This window comes from Phaseolus vulgaris, chromosome 6, assembly GCF_000499845.2.
Source record: "Phaseolus vulgaris cultivar G19833 chromosome 6, P. vulgaris v2.0, whole genome shotgun sequence".
NCBI classification, from domain to species: domain Eukaryota; kingdom Viridiplantae; phylum Streptophyta; class Magnoliopsida; order Fabales; family Fabaceae; genus Phaseolus; species Phaseolus vulgaris.
This window is the reverse complement of record NC_023754.2, coordinates 14,918,143-14,940,512: the sequence shown is the minus strand read 5'-3', so window position 1 is coordinate 14,940,512 and position 22,370 is coordinate 14,918,143. Positions and strand designations below refer to the sequence as shown.

Here is a 22,370-nt window from a genome sequence, read left to right as displayed (position 1 = left end):
TTCCAGGGGGTAATACGTTGCAGATTAATGGCATTATCAAGAACAGTCAGTGCCTTTCCTTATGGACATTGGGGGCACGCATAATTTCATTGATGACAAGTAGGTTAAGCTGTTAGTGCTGAACACAGTTTATTAAGAATTTTCCAGTCACGGTTGCTTCAGATAAAAATTTGTTGATTACTAGGAAGTGTGAGCAGATTTCTTGGACATTTAATGACCATAAATTTACATCATATTTCTTAGTTTTGCCAAGCAATACATTTGATATTATTTTGGGTATGCAATGGTTCAAAACTATCGGAAAATTTTATTGGAACTGTTCTACTTCAACTATGAGATTTCATCATCATGGGAGTGAAGTTTTATTACAAGGAGAGAAACCAGAGACTAGTTGAAGGGAAAGCTAAAGCTGCTACTGGGTGCTTTGTTTTATTGGTATTACAGGGTTCAATGTTGCTTACTGCAGATACCACTGATAATGATTCTTTAACACCAGCACAACATCAAGATCTTTCAGTGCTTTTACAGCAATTCCAGATGTTATTTGTGGAACCTACTCAGTTACCTACTAAGCGAAAATATGATCAAAGATTCCTCTTATAAATGAGACTTATGTTTGTTAAAAAGCTTATTGATATCCTCAGGCTCAAAAAGAAGAAATTGAGCGACAGGTCCAACAATTATTGTCAACTCGAATTTTAAGGGAAAGCCAGTTCTTATGCTTCTCCCTTGGTGTTAGTGAGAAAAAAAGGATGTTTCATGGAGATGTTGTACTGATTTCAGGAAACTAATTGCATTCACCATCATATTTTTTTATTCCTCTGATAGAAGGTTTGTTGGATGAATTACATGGTCCATGCTATATATTCATAAAAGGACTTTTCGCACCCACAGTGGGCATTATGAGTGGGTTGTACTACCTTTTGGGTTATGTAATGCCTCAACTGCGTTTCAGTCACTAATGAAGTCACTAATGAATGATATATTCTGGTGTTATTTAAGGAAGTTTATACTGGTTTTCTTTGATGATATCCTAGTTTATACAAAGTGTTGGAAGGATCATTTGCAATGTTTGACTACAACATTACAGATATTTGGAGAAAAATGGTTTGATGGTCAACTATAAAAAATGTTTATTTGGGACATGTCATTTTAGTTGAAGGAGTAAAACCAAATCAAGATAAAATTTCAGTCATTCAACAATGGCCTATTCCACAAACAGTGAAAGAATTGAGAGGATTTGTTGAGAGCATTTATTTTCAGCTTTATTGAATGATGTTTACTTAATTACAAATCCCACATCGGTGAGTTCATTGTTTGGGGAGGAGGTTTGAGGGTTATAAATTAACTTCTCCTCCTTCATTGTAATACATTCTAATTTGTAATATCTTCTCCCACAATAATAAAAACAGTCTATTTCAGCTGTGTTCGGAGATTAGATTAAATTGGTAATTTCGTTAACAAGTTTCGGGTGTGTTTTTCGTCTTTTATCTCTTTTATTTTTTCACTTTATTTATTGGTATTATACTGCTTTGTTTTTTGTTGTAGTATAGTATTCAATATTATTTGTCGGATAGGTTTGTTAGTGTTCTGTCCGATTCATTTATTCTAAATTGTTTCATTTCATTAGTTATGTTGTTTTAGTGGGGAAGAAATTCCTCGATTTTCCCAACAAGTGATATCAAGAGTCGAATGTTCGTCCTTGGGTTGTCTATTTTTTTTTTAATATTGAATACTATATTTTGAGTCTTTAATGGAAAACAAAGATCAAGAAGTGAATGATGTTGTCTTAAATATTCCATCCAGGATGTCGGGCTCCTCGTCATCATGGTCCAGGTTTCCGGTGTCCAATTTGAAATTGACGGTCGAAATATTTGATGGCACTGGCCATTTCGGCATGTGGCAAGGAGAGGTCTTGGACTTTCTTTTTCAGCAGGGTCTTGATATTGCTATTGAAGAAGAGAAACCAGAAGAGGTAAAGGATAAAGACTGGAGCATCATCAACCGATTGGCGTGTGGAACAATTCGATCTTGCTTGTCCAGAGAGCAGAAGTATGCTTTAAAAAATGAGACTTCTGCATACAAATTGTGGAAGACGTTGGAGGACAAGTTTATGAAAAAGAGTAGTCAGAACAAACTCCTGATGAAGAAAAGGTTTTTGAAAAAGAGTGGTGAGAATAGGCTCCTGATGAAGAAAAGATTGTTCCGATTTGACTACCAACAAGGTACTACTATGAATGAACACATCACTATGTTTAATCAATTAGTAGCAAACCTGTTGAATTTAGATGTGACGTTTGAGGATGAAGATTTGGCTTTGATGTTGTTATCATCTCTTCCTGATGAATTTGAACATTTGGAGATTACGCTACTTCACGGGGAGGAGAAAGTGAAAGTGTCGGTAGATGCTGTTTGTTCTGCTTTGTATAGTCATGAATTGAGAAATCAGGATAAGATGAAAACCAAATCAATGACATCAAAAGAAGCATTTGTGGTAAGAGGTTGTCAGCAAAGCCAGACAAAGGGAAGAAGAGGAAGGTCTAAGTCTAAAGGTCGAGCCGTTGCCAAAGATGAGTGTGCTTTCTGTCATGAGAAAGGACACTGGAAGAAAGACTGTCCAAAATTGAAGAAAGAGAAGACACTGCAAGATGCAAATGTTGCAGAATGCAAAAGTGATGTGGAATCAGATATCTCTTTAATTGTCTCGCCTTCAGCATCATCACATCCAGATGAGTGGATATTGGATTCAGGTTGTACCTATCATATGTGTCCCATTCGGAAATGGTTCTTTGAATTTCAAGAACTTGACGGCGGGGTTGTTTATATGGGTAATGATAATCCATGTAAGATAGCCGGGATAGGTTTAATTAAGCTGCAGAATCATGATGGATCCACCAGAATTTTGCGGGATGTACGGTACGTGCCAGGAGCACTGGTGATGTTGAAAGGCGTGAGGAAGAACAATCTGTATTAATACCAAGGTAGTACAATGGTGGGGAATGTTTAGCATGAAGAACAAAGATGATGTGCTTCATTGTTTAGGGAGGAGGTTTGAGGGTTATAAATTAACATCTCCTCCATTGTAATACATCCTAATATGTAATATCTTCTCCCACATTAATAAAAGCGGGCTGTTACAGCTGTGTTTGGAGATTAGGCTAAACTGGCCGAACTCTGTTAACAAGTTTTGAGTGTGTTTTTCCTCTTTATCTCTTTTATTTTTTCGCTCTATTTAGTGATATTATGTTATTTTTTTTTTTCTATTGTTGTAGTATAATATTCAACATTATTTATTGAATAGTTCTATTCGATTCATTTGTTCTTAAATGACACTAGTTGTGTTGTTTTAGTAGAAAAATTATCTGATTTTCCTAAAAACAAATGAAGCTATTGATTTTTGGACATTTGATTGCAAATTGAAGAAGTTGGTGGATAAGCTTCGACTGGCCCAACAACCTTTATCAGACTTACACTTTTGGTGGGAGAATTCTAAAAAGAAAAGGGAAAGTAGTTATCGAAAATCAGCAGGATTTAAGAGATAAAATTCTGAATCATTTTTCATGACTCAGCTATCAGGAGACATTCTGGAACGAAGTTAACTTATAGGAGGATAAAAGATCAATTCTTTTGGAAGGATTTACAAAGGGATGTTAAGAAATGGACTAGAGAATGTGCCATTTGTCAAAGGTTCAAGTTTGAAAATCAGTTACCTGCAAGGCTTCTTCAACCTCTAGAGCTTGGATGTCTGTTTCAATGGATTTCATAACAGGGTTGCCTAAATCTAATGCTATGACTCTATGAGTGTACTTTAGGGAATAATGAGAAGTTCTATGGTTTTTTTTTTGTATCCTCTACAATGTTCTGTGAGAAGTGAGTGACACTGTGAGTACTGTGTGAGTCTGCCATTACAATCTCACATACCAAATTGGTTCTTCCTTACGGGGAATCAACACAAGATGTTTGAGGATTACAACCATGATTAGATTGAACTTGTGAGCCACAGTGATCCAAATTGAAATGAGGATGAATTAATTAGATGAAAACTATTAAGTAAATGAAATTTCAACAATAATAATAATTTTGAAAAAAAATGTTACTAAAATGAATATTACTAACTGAACAATCCTTATGAAATAGTTAAATAGATCTTGTATCTACTACTTGATTTACAAATGGGAAACATGGAAAATAATTTTTATAACAATTTCGTAATAAATAAAATATACTTAAGTTTCACCTTTTCTTATCTCAATTTGCATATTTTTCATAGAATAATGTTATTTATAGAATACTTTCCTTAATTCTTACACATTTATCTTTTCTATTACATTGTATATCATTTATTTATCTCTTAACCAAGTGGTTGGAATCCTATTTCATGGAGTGTGAAGAAAATTTGGCTAACATTTGTATTCTTCAACTAATAGATGTTCTTTACAATTGTATAAATGTGAAATTTCTTTTCTTTTCTTTTCTGAACTATATTATTTATTGTAATTTCTTTTATCTCAAATGTTGCAAAAAAATTAGCAGCAATCAGTGAGACAAAATGAAGAAGGAACTATTTATGGATAAAAGTCATAACAAGGAAGAAGTTAACATTCTGAAAACAAAACTTTATTTTGCAAGAAATAATAAGCCAGTTTCTGAAATATATATCCAGAGAGAGTTTCTGAGAGTTTGTGAGCTGTGTCCTACACTGACATGAAAAATTCTAGGTAACTAAGAAAGGAGAGAAGTGAAACAAAAAATTCTTTCTTTTCTCCAATCTCCTTCAAGATTTCACCATAGAATCATTACAGAAACATGCAGAAAATGAAACAGCATAGGTAGGACATATATAGTTCTAACTTCTGCTATTGCTTGCTCTTGGATTTCTTGGCCTGGTACTTCTTCCTATCTCTGAGCATGCAAACATCACCATGGCATATAAACTCTTTGGACTGTGAGGAATCTGAGAAACGGCAACAGCAAAAGAAAGACAAAGCCATGAACTGATAGATGAAGGTTGAAGCCACAGGAAAGAGAAAGAGCTAAGTGGCTTGCTTGTTCTTCATCTTGGTGCTCTAATATATAACATGATATTATATGAACACACAATTTTTGTGATGAAGGTAGCTAGTGGGAGACAAGTAGCACATGAAAAGCATTATAATAAGGGTCAAAGATTGCAGAATCTGTCAGTGTCAGAAATGAGAACACGTCTTGGTTTGTTGACAACTTGTCAGGGACAGACAAGAGTAGTTGCCACGAAACAATGACAACTTAATTTCATCCCTAAGTTTCTCACATTAATTTCGAATCAGACTAAATACTGTAAATGCTTTTGAAACTATAATTTGCTGCAATTTTTTTTTTCATGAAGCACTCAAAGTAGAGCTATTTAACAGTTAATATTTTTAAATATATATATTTTTTTAAAAATCATTAAAGAAAAATTAATTTAAAAAAAAACAATTAAGTCCTATATTTAAATATTATTTTAGATAGAAGAAAACTCATTAATATCTAATTTATTAATTTTTATTACTTATAAATATTTTTTAAATTAGTATTTAATAAATTATTAATTTTTTTATTATTAATTATTTATATTTTAAAGTTGGTTACTGAAATTAATTAGATATTAATTAAAAATTATTTATATAAAACTTAATTTAAATATTAATATTTTTTTGAATTTTTAAAATAATATTTAATTTATTTAATATAATAATTAATTATATTTTATTTTTAAAATTATTTTTTATTTAATTTTCTTTAATGTGCAATGTAATTTTTTGACCATATATTTAAGGTTAGACAAAATTATTTAGTTAGGTGAAGATAATAATATGCTGAAATAATATGCTGCTTACGGGAGCTCAAAATAGGTAGGTGAAGATAATAACTAGAAACCGAATTTTTTTAATATGGTAGTATTCTTGAATAAATTTCAATTTTTTTTTTATTTCCTTTGATTTTTTATCTGTGGTTTTGGTTTCTATTTTTCTCTCTCTAGATTTTAGTTACCAGATTTTAGAAAATCACAATATTGGTCTACTTTGTAATTTTACATACGTATTACTTTGTTTGTTTTGATCTAAGAAACACATACATGTTTACATCTTTAATTTTTTTAAAAAATAATATAAATTATTATTATATATTGTAATTAAAATAAAATGTTTAAAATATATTTGAATTTATCTTTTTTTTTTCAGTTGTGTTTACATATTAGAAAAAATAAAAAGTTGAATAGTTAAAGAAAAATTATTACACTGCATGAAAAATCATTAAAAGTCACTATATTAACTAAATTAAATACTAATAATTTAAAGACTAAAAAATTATTCATATTTAAAGTAATTTTTATTATTAATAAAAATTAATACAATAATTTTTAAATTAATATCTAAATTAACTACACAGGTTTTAACTACTAATATTTTATTTTCTAACTTAGTCTCTAAAAGATTAATAGAGACTAATTTAGAATATAAAATAGTAAATAGTTAAAATCTTAATAATTATTTAAATATCAGTAATTTTTTTAGTTTATAAAATAGTTTTGGTATCTAATATTTAATGAATTTTTTTAGTGTTAGTTATATGGTTTGAACATGAGAGAAATAATTATATCAACCATACTAAATAGGGAAATTTTATTACATATTATTATAGATATTATTACATGTGATTTGGATAGATCATTCCTTTCATATTTATTTTTGAACAAAGTAATTGCATTTGAAAAAATTAGAGACGAATTAAATATAAAATTCGTGATTAGAAAAGGATTTAGAAAATAGTAAAACTATTTTTGGGAGAATTGTTTGCGTTGTTCCTTAGCTTTAATTAAAACCTAAAATTAAAAAAAATTCTTATTTTCTTGATAAAAAATCAATCGATTATTAAACTAAAATTCTTGTGGAAATGAAATGTTATTTACTTAAACGACTGATCATGCACTGAGTTTTCAATACATATTAGTGATAAATTTTTTATTTGTTAATGGATAAAAACCTTTTATATCCATATTTAATTTTTTTCTTAAAGAAACATTCAACGTGGACTACTGAAAAAGAAAAACTCAATAAAATATGGCTATGTAAAGATTATTTATCACCTCAGTATAAGAAAAAAAAATTGTTTTAGTATGTTTTCAGAAAATCAACAGGTTGCTTTTGCGAAACAATTGATTGTTTTATCAACAATTGTTAAAAACAAAACCATAACAAATTTAAATGAGATAAGAGATAGAAATATCAATACATTAAGTTTTATACTGGTTCACTCTATACCAAAAGCTACATCCAGTCGCTAGAAACCAATGGGTATTCACTAAGCAATCAAATCCTTGATTACAAACCACACACCAAAAATGTGATCTTGAACCTTTCAAGAACACACACCTCCTTTGGCAAACAACACACCACATATCAGAAGACCTTCAGACTCTGTGCTACACCAGTTCTTTACATAAATACAAATCAAAGAGAGAAAAGGAATGATCACACCTGATACAATCTCTCCATATTTGATGAAGACAAATCCCTAGTTTGCTTGGGTTGTTGTGTTTGAATTTGATAGAACCTACAACACAGAATTTGTGCACATACAAAGCATACATAGCACCAGGATAATCCAGGTTTTAAAAACACCCAAGAACCAGTTTTTCATCAAGAAAATAAGCAAAATCAGTGTGAAAACCATTATTGAAAAGGTGCAGAATTAGAGTTATAAACCAGATTATAAACCAAAGTAGTAGTAGTAGCATAACACTAAAAATAAGATTATTCTTCCCCTATTTGTCTTCACAAATAGAGTAAGAAAAGGGATAAAAAACAGAATTTAAGAAACTCATTTCTTAAGAAGAAAACCAGAAAACCAGTGTGTGTGGCAACACCATTGCAACAACAAACCTGTGATACCATATCAGAATTGCAGCAAAAATCTATAGTGTATCAGAGCTATGGCAGCAATAGAATTAACACAAAATTAAAACACCATAAAGCCAATAAATTACAACAAACAAATCACAGTTTCTCCCCCTTTCTTTTCTTCATCCAACAGTTCCTTTACTAGTGAAATTTTCTACAAATATCTTCACATCAAGCGTTGTCACGGAAGTAGGGAATCCATAAAACTCAATTGTGTTACCAATCTTAAGTGCTAACTCTTTTGCATGACCCAATATTGAAGACTGAAGGTACCAGTAATACCAACACCAACATTGTCAAGGACACTTCGCAAACCAATTGTTAGAATTGTAGGCCTTAAGCAAGAGGGGAGGTGAATTGTTTTTAAACATTTTTTTGCAAATATTGAAGGTGAAGTGAAAACAAATTAAGAATCAAAGAAGAAACTAGTTCAGCAAAGAAACAAAATTGTTTTAGTATGTTTTCAAAAAATCAACCGGTTGTTTTTGCGAAACAATCGGTTGTTTTTATCAGTAGTTGTTAAAACCAAAACCAGAACAAATTTAAATGAGATATAGGATAGAAAGACCAACACAACAAGTTTTATACTGGTTCACTCTATACCAAGAGCAAGAGCTACATCCAGTCCCCAGAAACCAATACGTATTCACTAAGCAATCAAACCCTTGATTACAAACCACACACCAAAAAGGTGATCTTGAACCCTTCAAGAACACACACCTCCTTTGGCAAACAACACACCACAGATCAGAACACCCTTTATTTTTGTGCTACACCAGTTCTTTACAAAAATACAAATCAAAGAGGGAAAAATAATGATTACACCTGATAGAATCACATATTGAATTCAGAGAATACAAAGCAGTCTTATTCCACTCTTAAAAAGAATCCAAAGCCTTAAGCAATCTTGGAAAAACTTGATTTTAAAAGCAATCTTGTAAATCTCTTAAGTGTCTAACAACCAGTTTCAAATCCTTTCAAAACATCCAAGTGTAAAACAACTTATTGAAACGATAAAACAACTGGTTGTTTTTCCAATTCTCTTTGAAAACACATCTTTTTCAAAGGGATTAAAATCAAACAACTTTGGATCAATTCTATGAGTAAATTACAAATTCAAACTACCCAAAACCCACACACACAAGCAACAACAAAGCCATCAACAATTTTTCGTGGATTTGGAGACATCAAAGCCCATAAAGAACCTAACAAATTAAAAAGTGTTCATTCAAAATTTTATGATTTGTATTAATAAATAATTTGGTTCATCATTTAATCTTTTTTTTTATATATTTCAATGGTAGGAATGAAGCTACAAGACAGGAAAAACAAGAGATTCAAGGGAATGATTTGAAGTGATATATTGAATCTCATGAAGTCATATAAATAAAGTATAAATATGTGCATTGCATGATCTCTTTAGATGTAATTCATACTTATGTATATAATTTTAAAAAGTGTAAATTTGTGAAAACTGAGTTTGTATTTGTGATACATAAATTTGTGATACATTAAAATATTATCTTATATTTATGAAAACAACTATAATTTCACAATGATTCCCTTTCATAGGTTAGTGCAGATGATAACAACAGATACTGTAAATGAGATAGGGAAGGAGAGAATACACACTGGTTGTCTATTGCAACAAACTACATCAGAGCATCTCGCTTAAGCGAGCCCAGTCTCGTTTGAGCGAGAATGCTCCAGTAGCATTGGTCATTTTCGATGTTTTACTCGCTTGAGCGAGAATCCACTTAAACCCAAACAAATTAGGTTAAATAGGGTTTGAGACACAACCCTAGTGTGCAAGATTGAGAGGAAAACATCATTGAGTGACTTGTAACCAATTGGGAGAATATGATGTGTGAGAAACATTAAAGGAGACAGTCGTCAAGAAAAAGATTATGGATCTTTTTCTTGTGAGGGACAAGCAAGAGTAGTTGCCACGAAACAGTGGTAGCTTAATTCCATCCTTAAGTTTCTCACATTAATTTCTCAATCAAAGTAAATACTAGTATAAATGCTTTTGAAACTATAATTTGTTGCATTTTTTTTTTCATAAAGCAGTCAGAGTAGAACTATTTAATAGTATTGAAATCCCACATCTATCATAAATAAAAACATTTTATAATATATAATTAAATTTGAATGGTTTTTTAAAATTAAGTTAACTTAAATAACTTTAAAGTTAAGACATAATTATTTACTATTACGTTAGTTCATACTGAAATAATATGCTGCTTACATGAACTCAAAATATGTAGCTCAAGTAATAATTAGAAACCGAAAAGATTTAATATTGTAGTATTCTTGAATAAATTACAATTTTTTATTTCCTTTGATTTTTTTTTTATCTGTGGTTTTGGTTTCTATTTTTTTGGCTCTAGATTTTAGTCACCAAATTTTCGAAAATCACAATTTTGGTCTAATTTGTAATTTTACATACGTATTACTTTGTTTGTCTTGATCTAAGAAACACATACATGTTTACATTTTTAATTTTTTTTTTAAATAATATAAATTATTATTATATATTATAATTAAAAATAAAATGTTTAAAATATATTTTAATTTATCTTTTTTTCAGTTGTGTTTACTTATTCAAATAAAAGTTAGATAGTTAAAGAAAAGTTATTAGTTATATATGGTTTGTACCTGAAAGAAATAATTATATCTAAAAGTATTTTGAAAAAAAACACTCTATATTACTAAATTTGGATTTTTTTATATATTATTATAGATATTATTGTAATAAAAATATATTGTACTCTTTTCAATATACTTTTCTCAATATTATTGAGTAAATTATGGAGTTGTGCTATTATTGACCATGGAATTGATTTATAATTAGAAAATTGAGAGTATAAATTTTTAATCTGATAACCATATATTTATTAAACTAAGCATATATGATTTGAATAGTTCATTCCTTTCATATTTATTTTTCTTGAACGTAAAGTTTGCTTTAAATTATGCTCGGATGAATTTTGGTTTATAATTGGTAACAAAGTAATTGCATTTTTAAATTAGAGACGATTTAAATATAAAATTCGTGATTTGAAGAGGATTTAGAAAATATAAAACTAATTTTGGGAGAATTGAGAGTATTTTGATACCGTTTTTTAATTCTCTCTTGTTGAATTGTTGATGTTGTTATTTAGCTTTAATTAAAACCTAAAATAAAAGATAATCTCTTAGATACTTAGTAAGAAAACTATTAAAATGAGTCATTGCAAATTACGAGTTTTTTTTTAATGTGACAAACAAATTTTCAATATGTACTATAAAATGTAAAATATTTCATGTTAACTCATCGTTGACATGAATGTTTGTAATATTATAATATAATTTACGTTCAATATTTGTTTATTACATAAAAAGAAACACTTATTCCAATAGTTTTCTTACTATAATTATCCAAAAAATCTAAATATTTAGACTAAGAAAAAAAAACAAAATATTTAATTCATAATTTTGTTATAAGATAAAAACCTTTTATATCAATATAATATATTTGTTAAATTTTGTATAAAAAGAAAAATTCAATGTGGACTACTGAAAAAGAAAAACTCATATATAAAATATGGCTAATATATTATTTAAAGACTATTTATTACCTGAATAGATTCTTAATTCACCAAAAGATGAAGAAGATTGTTTGGCCTTCCACACCATTAAACATAAATTAACAAGGTTTGTATGACCATTTTTATTGAGCAAACATAATTTATTTCATGACAATTTTTTTTGAACAAATATAATATTTTAAGACAATTTTTATAAGCAACTACATGTTTTAATGCAATTTAAGAAAAACCATTCTCTTGAAAAAGGTATATAGTGAGTTTGGCGTTAGTTTAAAGTAAAGAATTACGTGTTAAAGAGATTTGGAAAACTAGGAGAATCATACATATGAATAATCTTTAGAAGGGAAGAATTTAAGGAAAGAATTAGTACGTTAACCAAAACAAAAGTAAAGAATTTAGAAAAGTATAAATAAAAGCTTTGATTATTGTAATTGGAAATGTATAAAAGTTTCATTTTGTGAGTAAACGTTGAGTGTGGCATTATCTTTCTTCCACAATTTCAATGCCTCTCAACAAGGTCACATTCTTTTCTTTTACTTCCTAACTTACAATTATTATTTTTCTAATTTACTTTAACTTTTTATTTACTTTCTTTCTCTCATTTATCATGTGCTGGTCGTATTAGGGTTAGGATTTATTTTGATTATTTAAAAGGATTTTAGAACATTCTTTTATAAGTTAAAAAATGTAATTTATGTATACATTAAATTAAATACTATTTTTTTTTAATATCTAAATTAATTCTTATTATTAATAAAATTTACAAATTAATTTTAAATTGATATTTAATTAGTTACTAAATTTTAGTTATTAATTATTTTAAATTTTAAAATTAGTAGTTAAAATCTTGAGATAAGCTAATTAGATAGCACTTAAATATTAACAAATTTTTATTTATAAAATAATATTTAATTTAATTAATATAACAGTTTTTTTTTTTAATTTTAAAATTGTTTTTTATTTAAGAATTTTCTAATTATAAAAGTAGTATTTCAGGTGGGCATGATTACCATTGAAAATCTAATGTTAGTAAGTGAAGAACTTCGAAAAATCTTTGGTGAGGAACAGGGCCTCTTAGAGGTGAGAAGTTGCATTTATTAAAAATGTAATGAAGTACTTTACTTTTTTGAAAGGCATTTTTTAAATTGTTCATCCACAATTCATTTTAATTTTCCTACTATATTATAACCTTATATGCCTTTACAATTCTTTATTTATATTTTTTGTTACCTCCTATATTTCCAGATTCTTTATTAAAGCTAATCAATAATATTAAAAACCATATTTTATTTCTTTTATCTTTATTTTTTTTATTATCGATAATAAATTATAGTATTTAAAAATAGTAATTGTTCATTACATCCTCAATTAATCGGTTTAAGTGATGATAAATTCATTTTTTTTATAAATAAGATTTCGAGTTTAAATATTGTAAATAGAATAAACATGGTCAAGAATAAAATCCTATACTATCTAAACTAGTAATCATGCTAAATATCCCAATCAAGATTTAATAATTTAAAAACTCATGCATTACATACTTTATAGCAAAAACATAGCTATAAAAGAAATTAGTTAATTCAATTTTAATCAATGATATTATTATTCTAAAGTTATTTCGTGAGATGCTATTATTTTAGATTAATACAATTTTTTTATTTGATCTATATGAAATAAATTTTCAATTCAAATTTTTTAATTAGAAGATATTAAATAATAATATTTTATATTAAGTTAAGTATTATTGGATATATATTATCATTAATAATTAAATATAAAAAGTAAATTTTTTTTATACGTGATTATTTATGTTAAATTTCGTAAAATTTAAACATAAATCAAATGTCATATTTTTTATATTTTTAAAAAATATTGTATGAATTTTGATATACTTGTGTTAATAGTTTTAGATTAATATATACTCTTCTATAGATTAAACTTTCAATCAAATAATGAATTTAAAAAAAAAAATTATTAATAAAAATTAAAATAAAGTGCATTAGAAAAGTGCATTTTTATTGTAAATTTTTATTAGTTAAACTAGTTAAAATACAATAAAAACGAAAGTACTTACATTTATATGTTTTTTTATTCTTGATTTGATCTTATGCTTTCAAAATAATTATTATTTACACGTATTTTTATCCCTTATTTGTTTACACATGATGCAGCATTTATCTGACAAGCTTCGTGCAGTTAAAGAAGCTTCAATTGCAATGGAATATCCAGAAGCAAACGAATTACATCTTGAAAACTTAACAAATTTAAAGAGTTTTTCTTTAGGAGGTATTGTTGAGTGGCCGTCTTTAAAGAGAGTAACTCTGAACCATTGTCCCAACATAAGAAAATTTGGTTTGGGAAGAACAAAAGAATCAGAGTTAAAATCAATAATCATGGAAAATCAAGTGTCTCTGACCGATATTTTTGAGTCATGGGTTAGTTCTTTCTCTTATTTCTCATAATAGATGAAATATTTAAGTTTAATTATTCTTGTAGAAAATTGTTTTACATTAAAGTTATACAATATGGTAATACAGGATGATTTGTTCTCAACGATTGTTGAATATGATGTTGATAGCACTGAGGGATTGCGCAAGATAATACTTAACCTTCAACCTTCACATTTCATCAACCTTCGAGTGTTCCGAGCAAAAAACTGCGATAAAATAGTGAATGAATTTATAAGTCTTTCCTTGGATAGGTCAAAAAAGCTTGAAGTTATCGAAATTCAACACTGTAAATCATCAAAATATCTATTTGATTTTTTTAATCCTTTCAAACAAGTTAACTATTTTACACAGATAAAGGAATTAAAGTTAATCGAAGTATATGAGATGAAGTCATTATACCATCCGTTTGCTCAAAGATATTTAGACTTCCGTAATTTGGAAATTATATACATAAGAATTTGTCCCTCTATATTATATCTCTTTCATATAGTCATGGCCATGGAGCAACTAAAGGAAATAAAGTTAGAGGCGTGTGAGGATTTAAAGGATGTAGTTTACAACAAAGATCATCAGTTGGCTCATGTGTTTCCAAGATTAAGTAAAGTGGAGCTAAAGTGTCTCTCAAGATTGGAGAGGTTTTCTAAAATGTGTAAAGGTTTTATGAGTTTGAAAACATTGATAATAGAAGAATGTCCTAGTTTGGTAGAGTTCATAAGCGACCGTGCAATTTTAGGAGATTTCTTAGAGCCAATGACTAATTCATTTGAGTTGGAGGAAATCAAGTTAGATAATTGTCATGTGTTGCATTATGTGGCCTCTTTTGCGACACCATTTCAAATCAAGAATTTGAAGAAACTCTCTGTTAGTCATTGCGATGAATTGAAAATGGTAATCGTTTTGGAGGACAAAAAACCTAGCTCTATAGAGATCCTCCCCAACTTAGAGGAATTGATCTTGATTAACCTACCTAAATTAACTCACATCATTGATAAAGAAAATGCTGGGCTATACAAAAATCTGCATACCCTACAAGTGGAGCGATGTGAGTCTCTTAATTGGTTACCAATGCCCCTAACTTTAAAAAATATGAAAATTTTGGATTGTTATGCCTTGGGTGAGATCATCATCGTCAAAAAAGAAGAAGTGAAAGAAAAAAATCAGTTTTCCGAGTTGGAGGATGTTACTCTTCAAAATCTAAGAAATTTGAATGCTGCATTTCCTTCTACATCAGAATTTCCATCCCTGGAAACACTGAAAATAAAAGATTGTCCTTCTCTGATGACATTTGTTGAAGAGACCAATGAGTTGAAAAAGCAAGAACAAGCTACTTCAAGCTATTTCTTTCCGAATTCGGTATGTTTCAATTTAAAGTTCTATATGTATAGTATTGATTATTAGGGTGTGTATGAATACATGCATGCAAATTAAATCTTTTCTACTTATGTTTTTACTCACATGTTTATTATATATATTTTATTTCCTTTTTTATATAGAAAATGGAATAGAAGTACGAAATTTATTAACTTATATACTCTCATACATACTTCTTAGTTTTATTCAACTTTGGTTTATTGTTCCTAATACTTGAAATTTGTCATTTATTCCTTGCAGTTGTCATTGGAAAAATTGAAGGTGCTTTATATAGAGCATGATGTTAAGGAGCTTTGGCACTACAGTTCTCCTTCTGAATCGTTTTGTCAATTGAAAAATCTGACTTTAAGCAACAATAATAAATTATTAAGTGCCATCTCTTCTAGTATGATCATAAGATTCAACAACATGAAAGTACTGAATTTAGACAAATGTGAATTATTGACCACAATATTCAACATTGAAGATGACACACTGGATCATCCTATGAAAGAAATGCTTCCTCAATTGAGGACAATAGGATTGAGTAACCTAAATAGTTTCAAATTTGTATGGAACAAGGAACCTCATGTTCCATTCTTCTCAAATTTGATGTCTCTTTTCATTATGCATTGTGGTAGCATCGAAAGTTTATTTTCACTTTCATCCTCCAAAAATCTTGAGAAGCTCAAATTACTAAGGTTGTGTAGTTGCAAACAACTAAAGGAAGTAATATGGGGAGATAAAGATGAAAATGTATCTACCATTTTTCCTCAAATGAAATGTCTAGTACTCAAGGATCTTCCAAAGTTGGTGAATTTCAGTCAATATAATGGAACTTTTGATTGGCCTAACTTACAAACAGTAAGAGTGAGTAATGTTCCAAGTATGAAAACCTTTTCAACAGGTAATCTCAACACACCATTGTTGAGATCAGTAGATATAACATTTGTTAAGAAGCTTTGGTTTGAAAATCTAAACGACACCATATCATTTATACACAAAGATTCAGGTATGCAATTTTAACTTTATAGAAATTAGATAATTATAATATAATAGCATATAACATTTTTTTTATACATATCGTGATTTTTTCTAAAAGATATTTCTTATAAAACATTTATTTTCATATGTTAAATTATTTCTATTCATTACATCACATGTTGTATAAAAAAAATCTTCTATTTATTTGTCTTGTATTGCTAAACTTTTCTTTTCTTTTTAAAAAAAATTTCTTGGAGATCTTGTACAACTTATTTCTTATACATTACTATGGTTATTTGCATATGTTGATTACAAATGAATTGAAATGCATCAAATAAGAAAGAAGGAGCAATACCCAAGCACACAAAAAAGGAAAAAAAGAATGATCACTAGATAACTTATGGTCAGTTTTTTCAGGTAACGTTGACTGTCCAACTTTATCACTTATGTGGATAATTTAAAAAAAATAATTTATGTTATATATTCAATATTCACATGGAACCATGAAGAAACATACTTTATATTTGTGACTTTTAGATTAAGTGAATATAACATTACGTGTTCTTTGTGGTATAGAAAGGTGTTTCTTGAACTTGTATTTACCAAATAAAAAGTCAACAAAATGTTATATATGTGTATGTGTGTGTTAAAGATTTTGAAGGTGGTATCTTATATGAATTTTTTCATAACTCATTGATGTCGAATGTTGACAAGTGTTATATTTTAGTAATATTTCATATTAAAATATAGACACTTATAATATTTATTGATAAAATAATTATAATTTAATCCCTAATTTATGAATTTAAACATTTTTACATATTTTATGAGTATAATATGAATAAGAATGATTTATTCCCTTGAGTATTTTTTACTAAGTAAATCTTGGCTCAACGAGGATATTTGCCCAATAGTCATTGTTGACTAACATAGAATGGTTGAAGGTTTGGATGATCATCAAATCATTGGTCAAACTACTGGGGAGGATTGCGTCTTTCGACGAACATACAGTTTAGGCTTATTCTACTAGTTTAGATCATCTTGCTTTCTTTGGAGGGATTACTTCTTTCGAAAAATACAAGGATAAATACTCTTTCCTAGGTATTTGAATGAATACTCTCAATGTTCTCCTATAAGTTTTTTTGGATGTAAGGATTTGAAAGATTCTTTGCTCTAAGGACAAGGATCTCTCTTTTCTTCTTTTTGAAAAGATCAACACAACAAGTTTTATACTGGTTCACTCTATACCAAGAGCTACATCCAGTCCCCATAAACCAATGGGTATTCAGTAAGCAATCAAACCCTTGATTACAAACCACACACCAAAGAGGTGATCTTGAACCCTTCAAGAGCACACACCTCCTTTGGAAAACAACACACCACAGATCAGAACACCCTCTGACTCTGTGCTACACCAGTTCTTTACAGAAATACAAATCAAAGAGAGAAAAGGAATGATCACACTTGATATAATCACATATTGATTTGAAAGTATACAAAGCAGTCCTATTCCACTCTTAGAAAAAATCGAAAGCCTTAAGCAATTTTGGAAAAACTTGATTGGAAAGCAATCTTATAAATCTCTTAAGTGTCTAACAACTAGGAGCGTAAAACAGATTATATAGGCTCCAATTAACTGTTAAAATCATTTAATACAATAGCCAAATCAATTTAGAATCAATCAAAACAGTTTTAACAAACTTAACAAATTATGTTAAGGATTTTCAAAAAAACAATTGGTTTATTTTTCGAAAAAACTTATTGAATTGGTTTGACAGTAAACTCAACCAAAGTCAAACAGTTTCAAATCATTTCAAAAACTCTAAGTGTAAAACAACTAATTGAAACCATAAAACAACTAATTGAAACCATAAAACAACTAATTGAAACCATAAAACAACTGGTTGTTTTTCCACTTCTATTTGAAAACACATATTTTTCAAACGGATTAAAATCAAACAACTTTGGATCAATTCTATGAGTGAATTACAAATTCAAACTACCTAAAACCCACACACACAAGCAACAACAAAGCCTTCAACCAATATTCGTGGATTTGGAGACATCAAAGCCCATAAAGAACCTAACAAATTAAAAAGTGTTCATTCAAAATTTTATGATTTGTATTAATAAATAATTTGGTTCATCATTTAATCTTTTTTTTATATATATTTCAATGGTAGGAATGAAGCTACAAGATAGGAAAAACAAGAGATTCAAGGAAATGATTTGAAGTGATATATTGAATCTCATGAAGTCATGTAAATAAAGTATAAATATGTGTATTGCATGATCTCTTTAGATGTAATTCATAATTATGTATATAATTTTAAAAAGTGTAAATTTGTGAAAACTGAGTTTGTATTTGTGATACATTAATCAATAAAAAAAGATATTATCTCATGTTTTCTTACCTATTTTATATTAAAATATTATCTTATATTTATGAAAACAACTATAATTTCACAACGATTCCCTTTCATAGGTTAGTGCAGATGATAACAACAGATATTGCATATGAGATATGGAAGGAGAGAATACACATAATACTTTACATTGGTTTTCTATTGCAACAAACTACATTAGAGTATCTCGCTTAATGATGACTTTTTACGGCAAGTGCACCGCTTTGTCAGAAGTAATAATTGTCCCTAAGGACGGATATCAATCCCACAAGAAACAGTGAATTATCGAGTACAATAATCGCTAAATATAAAAAAAGAACAATAAAAAGGGTTTTGAATTAATTGTGTTGGCACTGATGAATAAGACACATACAAAGAATTGGTTGTTTCAAATTGGAAAAATAGGGATTAGGTTTCATCTTTCTCACTCTTATGTATTTTGATTAGCATGTCAATATTAAGTTCTTTGATTGAAATTGATCCCCATATAAAAATCATTTATATTGATTCCTGGCATATAAAATCCTTAAGAATGTCCCCTAACGATCGATCCCTCGCATAATTATAAGAACAACTTAGAACGAAGTTCATACGTATAATAGCAATTAACATTTCAAGCCTATTCCTAGCACTCAAATATGTCAAGTATTGTTGTTTAGGTCCAAACCCTAAAAATACATCCCGGTCAGATTTAAGATTCTCAATTTGTCACGAAAAGTTAAAAGTAAAACAACAATATCAATAATCAATCAAGAACTGAATATTAATATATAAGATATCACCTCAATACATAAGAATTTGAGCAGATTACTCCCAATCCCAAAGGGTAGAATTAGCCACACATACTTCTAGCACATTCCATTCTCCCAATTGGGTTACAATTCACTCTATCGTGTTTTCCTCTCAATCTGACACACTAGGGTTGAGCCTCTAGCCCTATATTTATCCTAGGTTTCAAGGGTTATGTTGCTTCATGTGTCACACTAATGGGCTAAATGATAAAACATAAAAAAAGCCCAATCTTTCTTTACATCTTTTTCCATTCTGGGACCTTCCAGCTTTCTCTTTTTAGCTCAAATTATTCTCTTTTACTCCAAATCTTCAATCCTCCCTAGAAATATGCAATTAACACCAAATTTGGGAATAAAATGCTCTTATTCAAATAAAGCTCATAAAAAATGTAAAAAAGGTATAAATTCATAAATTAGAGATTATTTTATATGTAAATTAGAAATAAATCATCATAAGTGCCTATATTTTAATATGAAATATTATTGGAAATAGACACTTATCACTCTCCCCAACTTAGAATCTTGCTTGTCCTCAAGCAAAGTAAATGAATATATTTGAATTTAAATATCAAACAGCTTAATTCATTAAACAACATATCAAATTAAAAACTTATGATGCTTCCAAATTCAAATATAGAAAAATATAGACAGTCAACTTCCAGGATCAAATCAAAACAAATAAATGACAATTCATTAATGAATATCTTCTCATATGCTTACGGGTAAGTGTTTCTCTCTATTTTCACCGAATCATAACAAATCACAAATTACAGTTGCTTTTCATTTCATCTTCAAATCACAAACATATTAGAAACATGAATCTTGAGGTCTTTTCCAGGGTTGTAATGAGGTTGGCTTCCAAAAAAATATTGGTTTTTTCAGATAACAAATGCACATCTTAAAGAAGAAGAACATACCTATAATCCAATTTATAGAGAACATATATGTTATCTAATCACCGCTTTCTTTCAAGATCACACTTTTCCTCATTTTTCTTTCTACCTTTTCATGATTTCCAACAATTTTTTTCCCTTTTTTTCTTTTTTTTTTCAATCAATAGGAATAGATTTGTCCTATTTTCAACTTTTTGAATTTTCAACAATTAGAACCAACCATTCCCTTTTCTATATGTATTGCATATATGTTCTCCTTCCTTAAACATGCTAAAGGGTAGGAAAATATATCCCTAAAAGTTAAGGTGCAATATTAACAAAAAATTTATTGGCCCAAAGGGGATATATAAAAAATGGACTTATAATAAGATAAAGGTTGGCTCTTTGGCCTTGGGTTCCTAATTATCACAAACAAATGCCTCAATCATCTTCATGTTCTTTTATGATGTAACAAAAATAAAAATTAAGCAACCACAACTGACAATTCATCAGTAAAACTCTTAAAACTGTTTAAGTTTCACACACTCACTTGGTTTAATTGGTCTCATTCCTTTTTGTCTTGTCATTATCTATCCTAATCAATCATCTTGTTAAATTTTCATGTATCATAATTTTAACTACATTTGAATAGGGATTCAATCATATTTTCTTTTCTAACATGTGTCTAATTCATCTCACTATTTAATATTTAAACACAAATTCTTTTTTCCACAATTCAAAATTAATATTCTAGTTTTTTTTTTATTTCAAAAAATAAACTAGAAAACAAACAAATTAAAATTAAAATTTACTCAAGAAAGATAATTCAAAATTTCAAACTAACAAACTAACAAAAATAGAAAATTTATTCAAAAATACAAAATAAGCAATTAAAACAAACTAAAAAAATAAGCAAATAAACAAAAAATAAAATAATCGAAAAATAAAATAAAATAAATAAATAACTAAATAGAAAATAAAATTCAAATAACTGAAAAGAAAAGAGGATTGGAAAGATAAAACCATATTTTTGCTCAATCCTCTATTCTTAAGAAGTCATCCAACTTTTTGTTAAAATCTTTATCTATAGTCTAGCTTCATTTGTTGGATCTGCCCCCTTGAATAATAGAACCTGTCTCCAGATCAAAATACATAACCTGCAAAATGATTAGGAGGCATACAAGGTTTTTTTTTTTTTTGAAAAATAAAATAAACAAAGGTAACAATATAAAACTAAAATGTGGACTGGGTTGCCTCCCAGTAAGCGCCCGTTTAACGTCATCTAGCTTGACGCCTGTTTATTTCTAAGTGAAAAACTCCCTTTGTTGCATCCTTTAGTACGCATTCTTCCCCTGCCTTAAAATTTTTAAGACCATCAAAAAGATTAAAAGTTACTTCTTCATCTTGAACTATAAGTTGAAGTTCTCCTTTGTCAACATCAACTATGATTCTAGTTGTCTTCATAAAGGGTCTACCAAGTATCAAAGGAACCTCCTCATCTTCTTTCATGTCCATCACAACAAAATCCACAGAGAACGTGAATTTATCCACCTTGACGAGAACATCTTCAACCCCACCATATGGATACTTGGTTACTTGATCAGCTAACTTTAAAGTCATCTTGGTGGATTTAATCTCCAAATCACCTATTTTCTCCAGCATTGCCAAAGGAATTATATTTACGCTTGCTCTCAAATCCAATAATGCATTGTCTACAAATAAAGCATCTATAGACACGGGAAGGTTAAAACTCCCTAGGTCCTTGAATTTTTTAGGCAAGCCTTTTCGAATAATGACATTGTATCTATCCTCCGACTTTATATTTCTTTCTTCAATATAGCTCTTATTCTTTCGAAATCTTTCAAATGTTGAATCTTGCTTCAAATTTCCTGCAAAATAAATTTTAGGGAGCAATTTATCAAAGAATTTTCTTTCCTTCTCTTTTTTTGAAGGAGGATGAGGATATGATAAATCTTTTTCAAGAACACCTCTCTCCTTATTTTCAC

The 22,370-nt window shown here is 28.7% G+C and overlaps 1 protein-coding gene across 5 annotated transcripts; it reads left to right on the top strand.

Moving 5' to 3' along the window:
* Positions 1-11,945: 11,945 nt before the first annotated feature.
* LOC137831240 (disease resistance protein RPV1-like) lies at positions 11,946-18,698 on the top strand. 5 transcript variants are annotated; one of them, XM_068638833.1, is made up of 7 exons: positions 11,946-12,029; positions 12,509-12,592; positions 13,684-13,947; positions 14,050-15,315; positions 15,574-16,324; positions 16,640-16,713; positions 18,480-18,698. In XM_068638833.1, exons 1-6 carry the CDS (start codon positions 12,015-12,017, stop codon positions 16,687-16,689), a joined length of 2,430 nt encoding a protein of 809 aa, XP_068494934.1. In that variant the 5' UTR covers positions 11,946-12,014; the 3' UTR covers positions 16,690-16,713; positions 18,480-18,698. The 5 variants fall into 5 exon arrangements, with proteins under 5 accessions (XP_068494934.1, XP_068494935.1, XP_068494936.1 ...); XM_068638834.1 differs by having other exon boundaries at positions 16,636-16,713; positions 18,480-18,680; XM_068638835.1 differs by lacking the exon at positions 18,480-18,698 and adding an exon at positions 17,241-17,378 and having other exon boundaries at positions 16,636-16,713.
* The last annotated feature ends 3,672 nt before the right edge of the window (positions 18,699-22,370 follow it).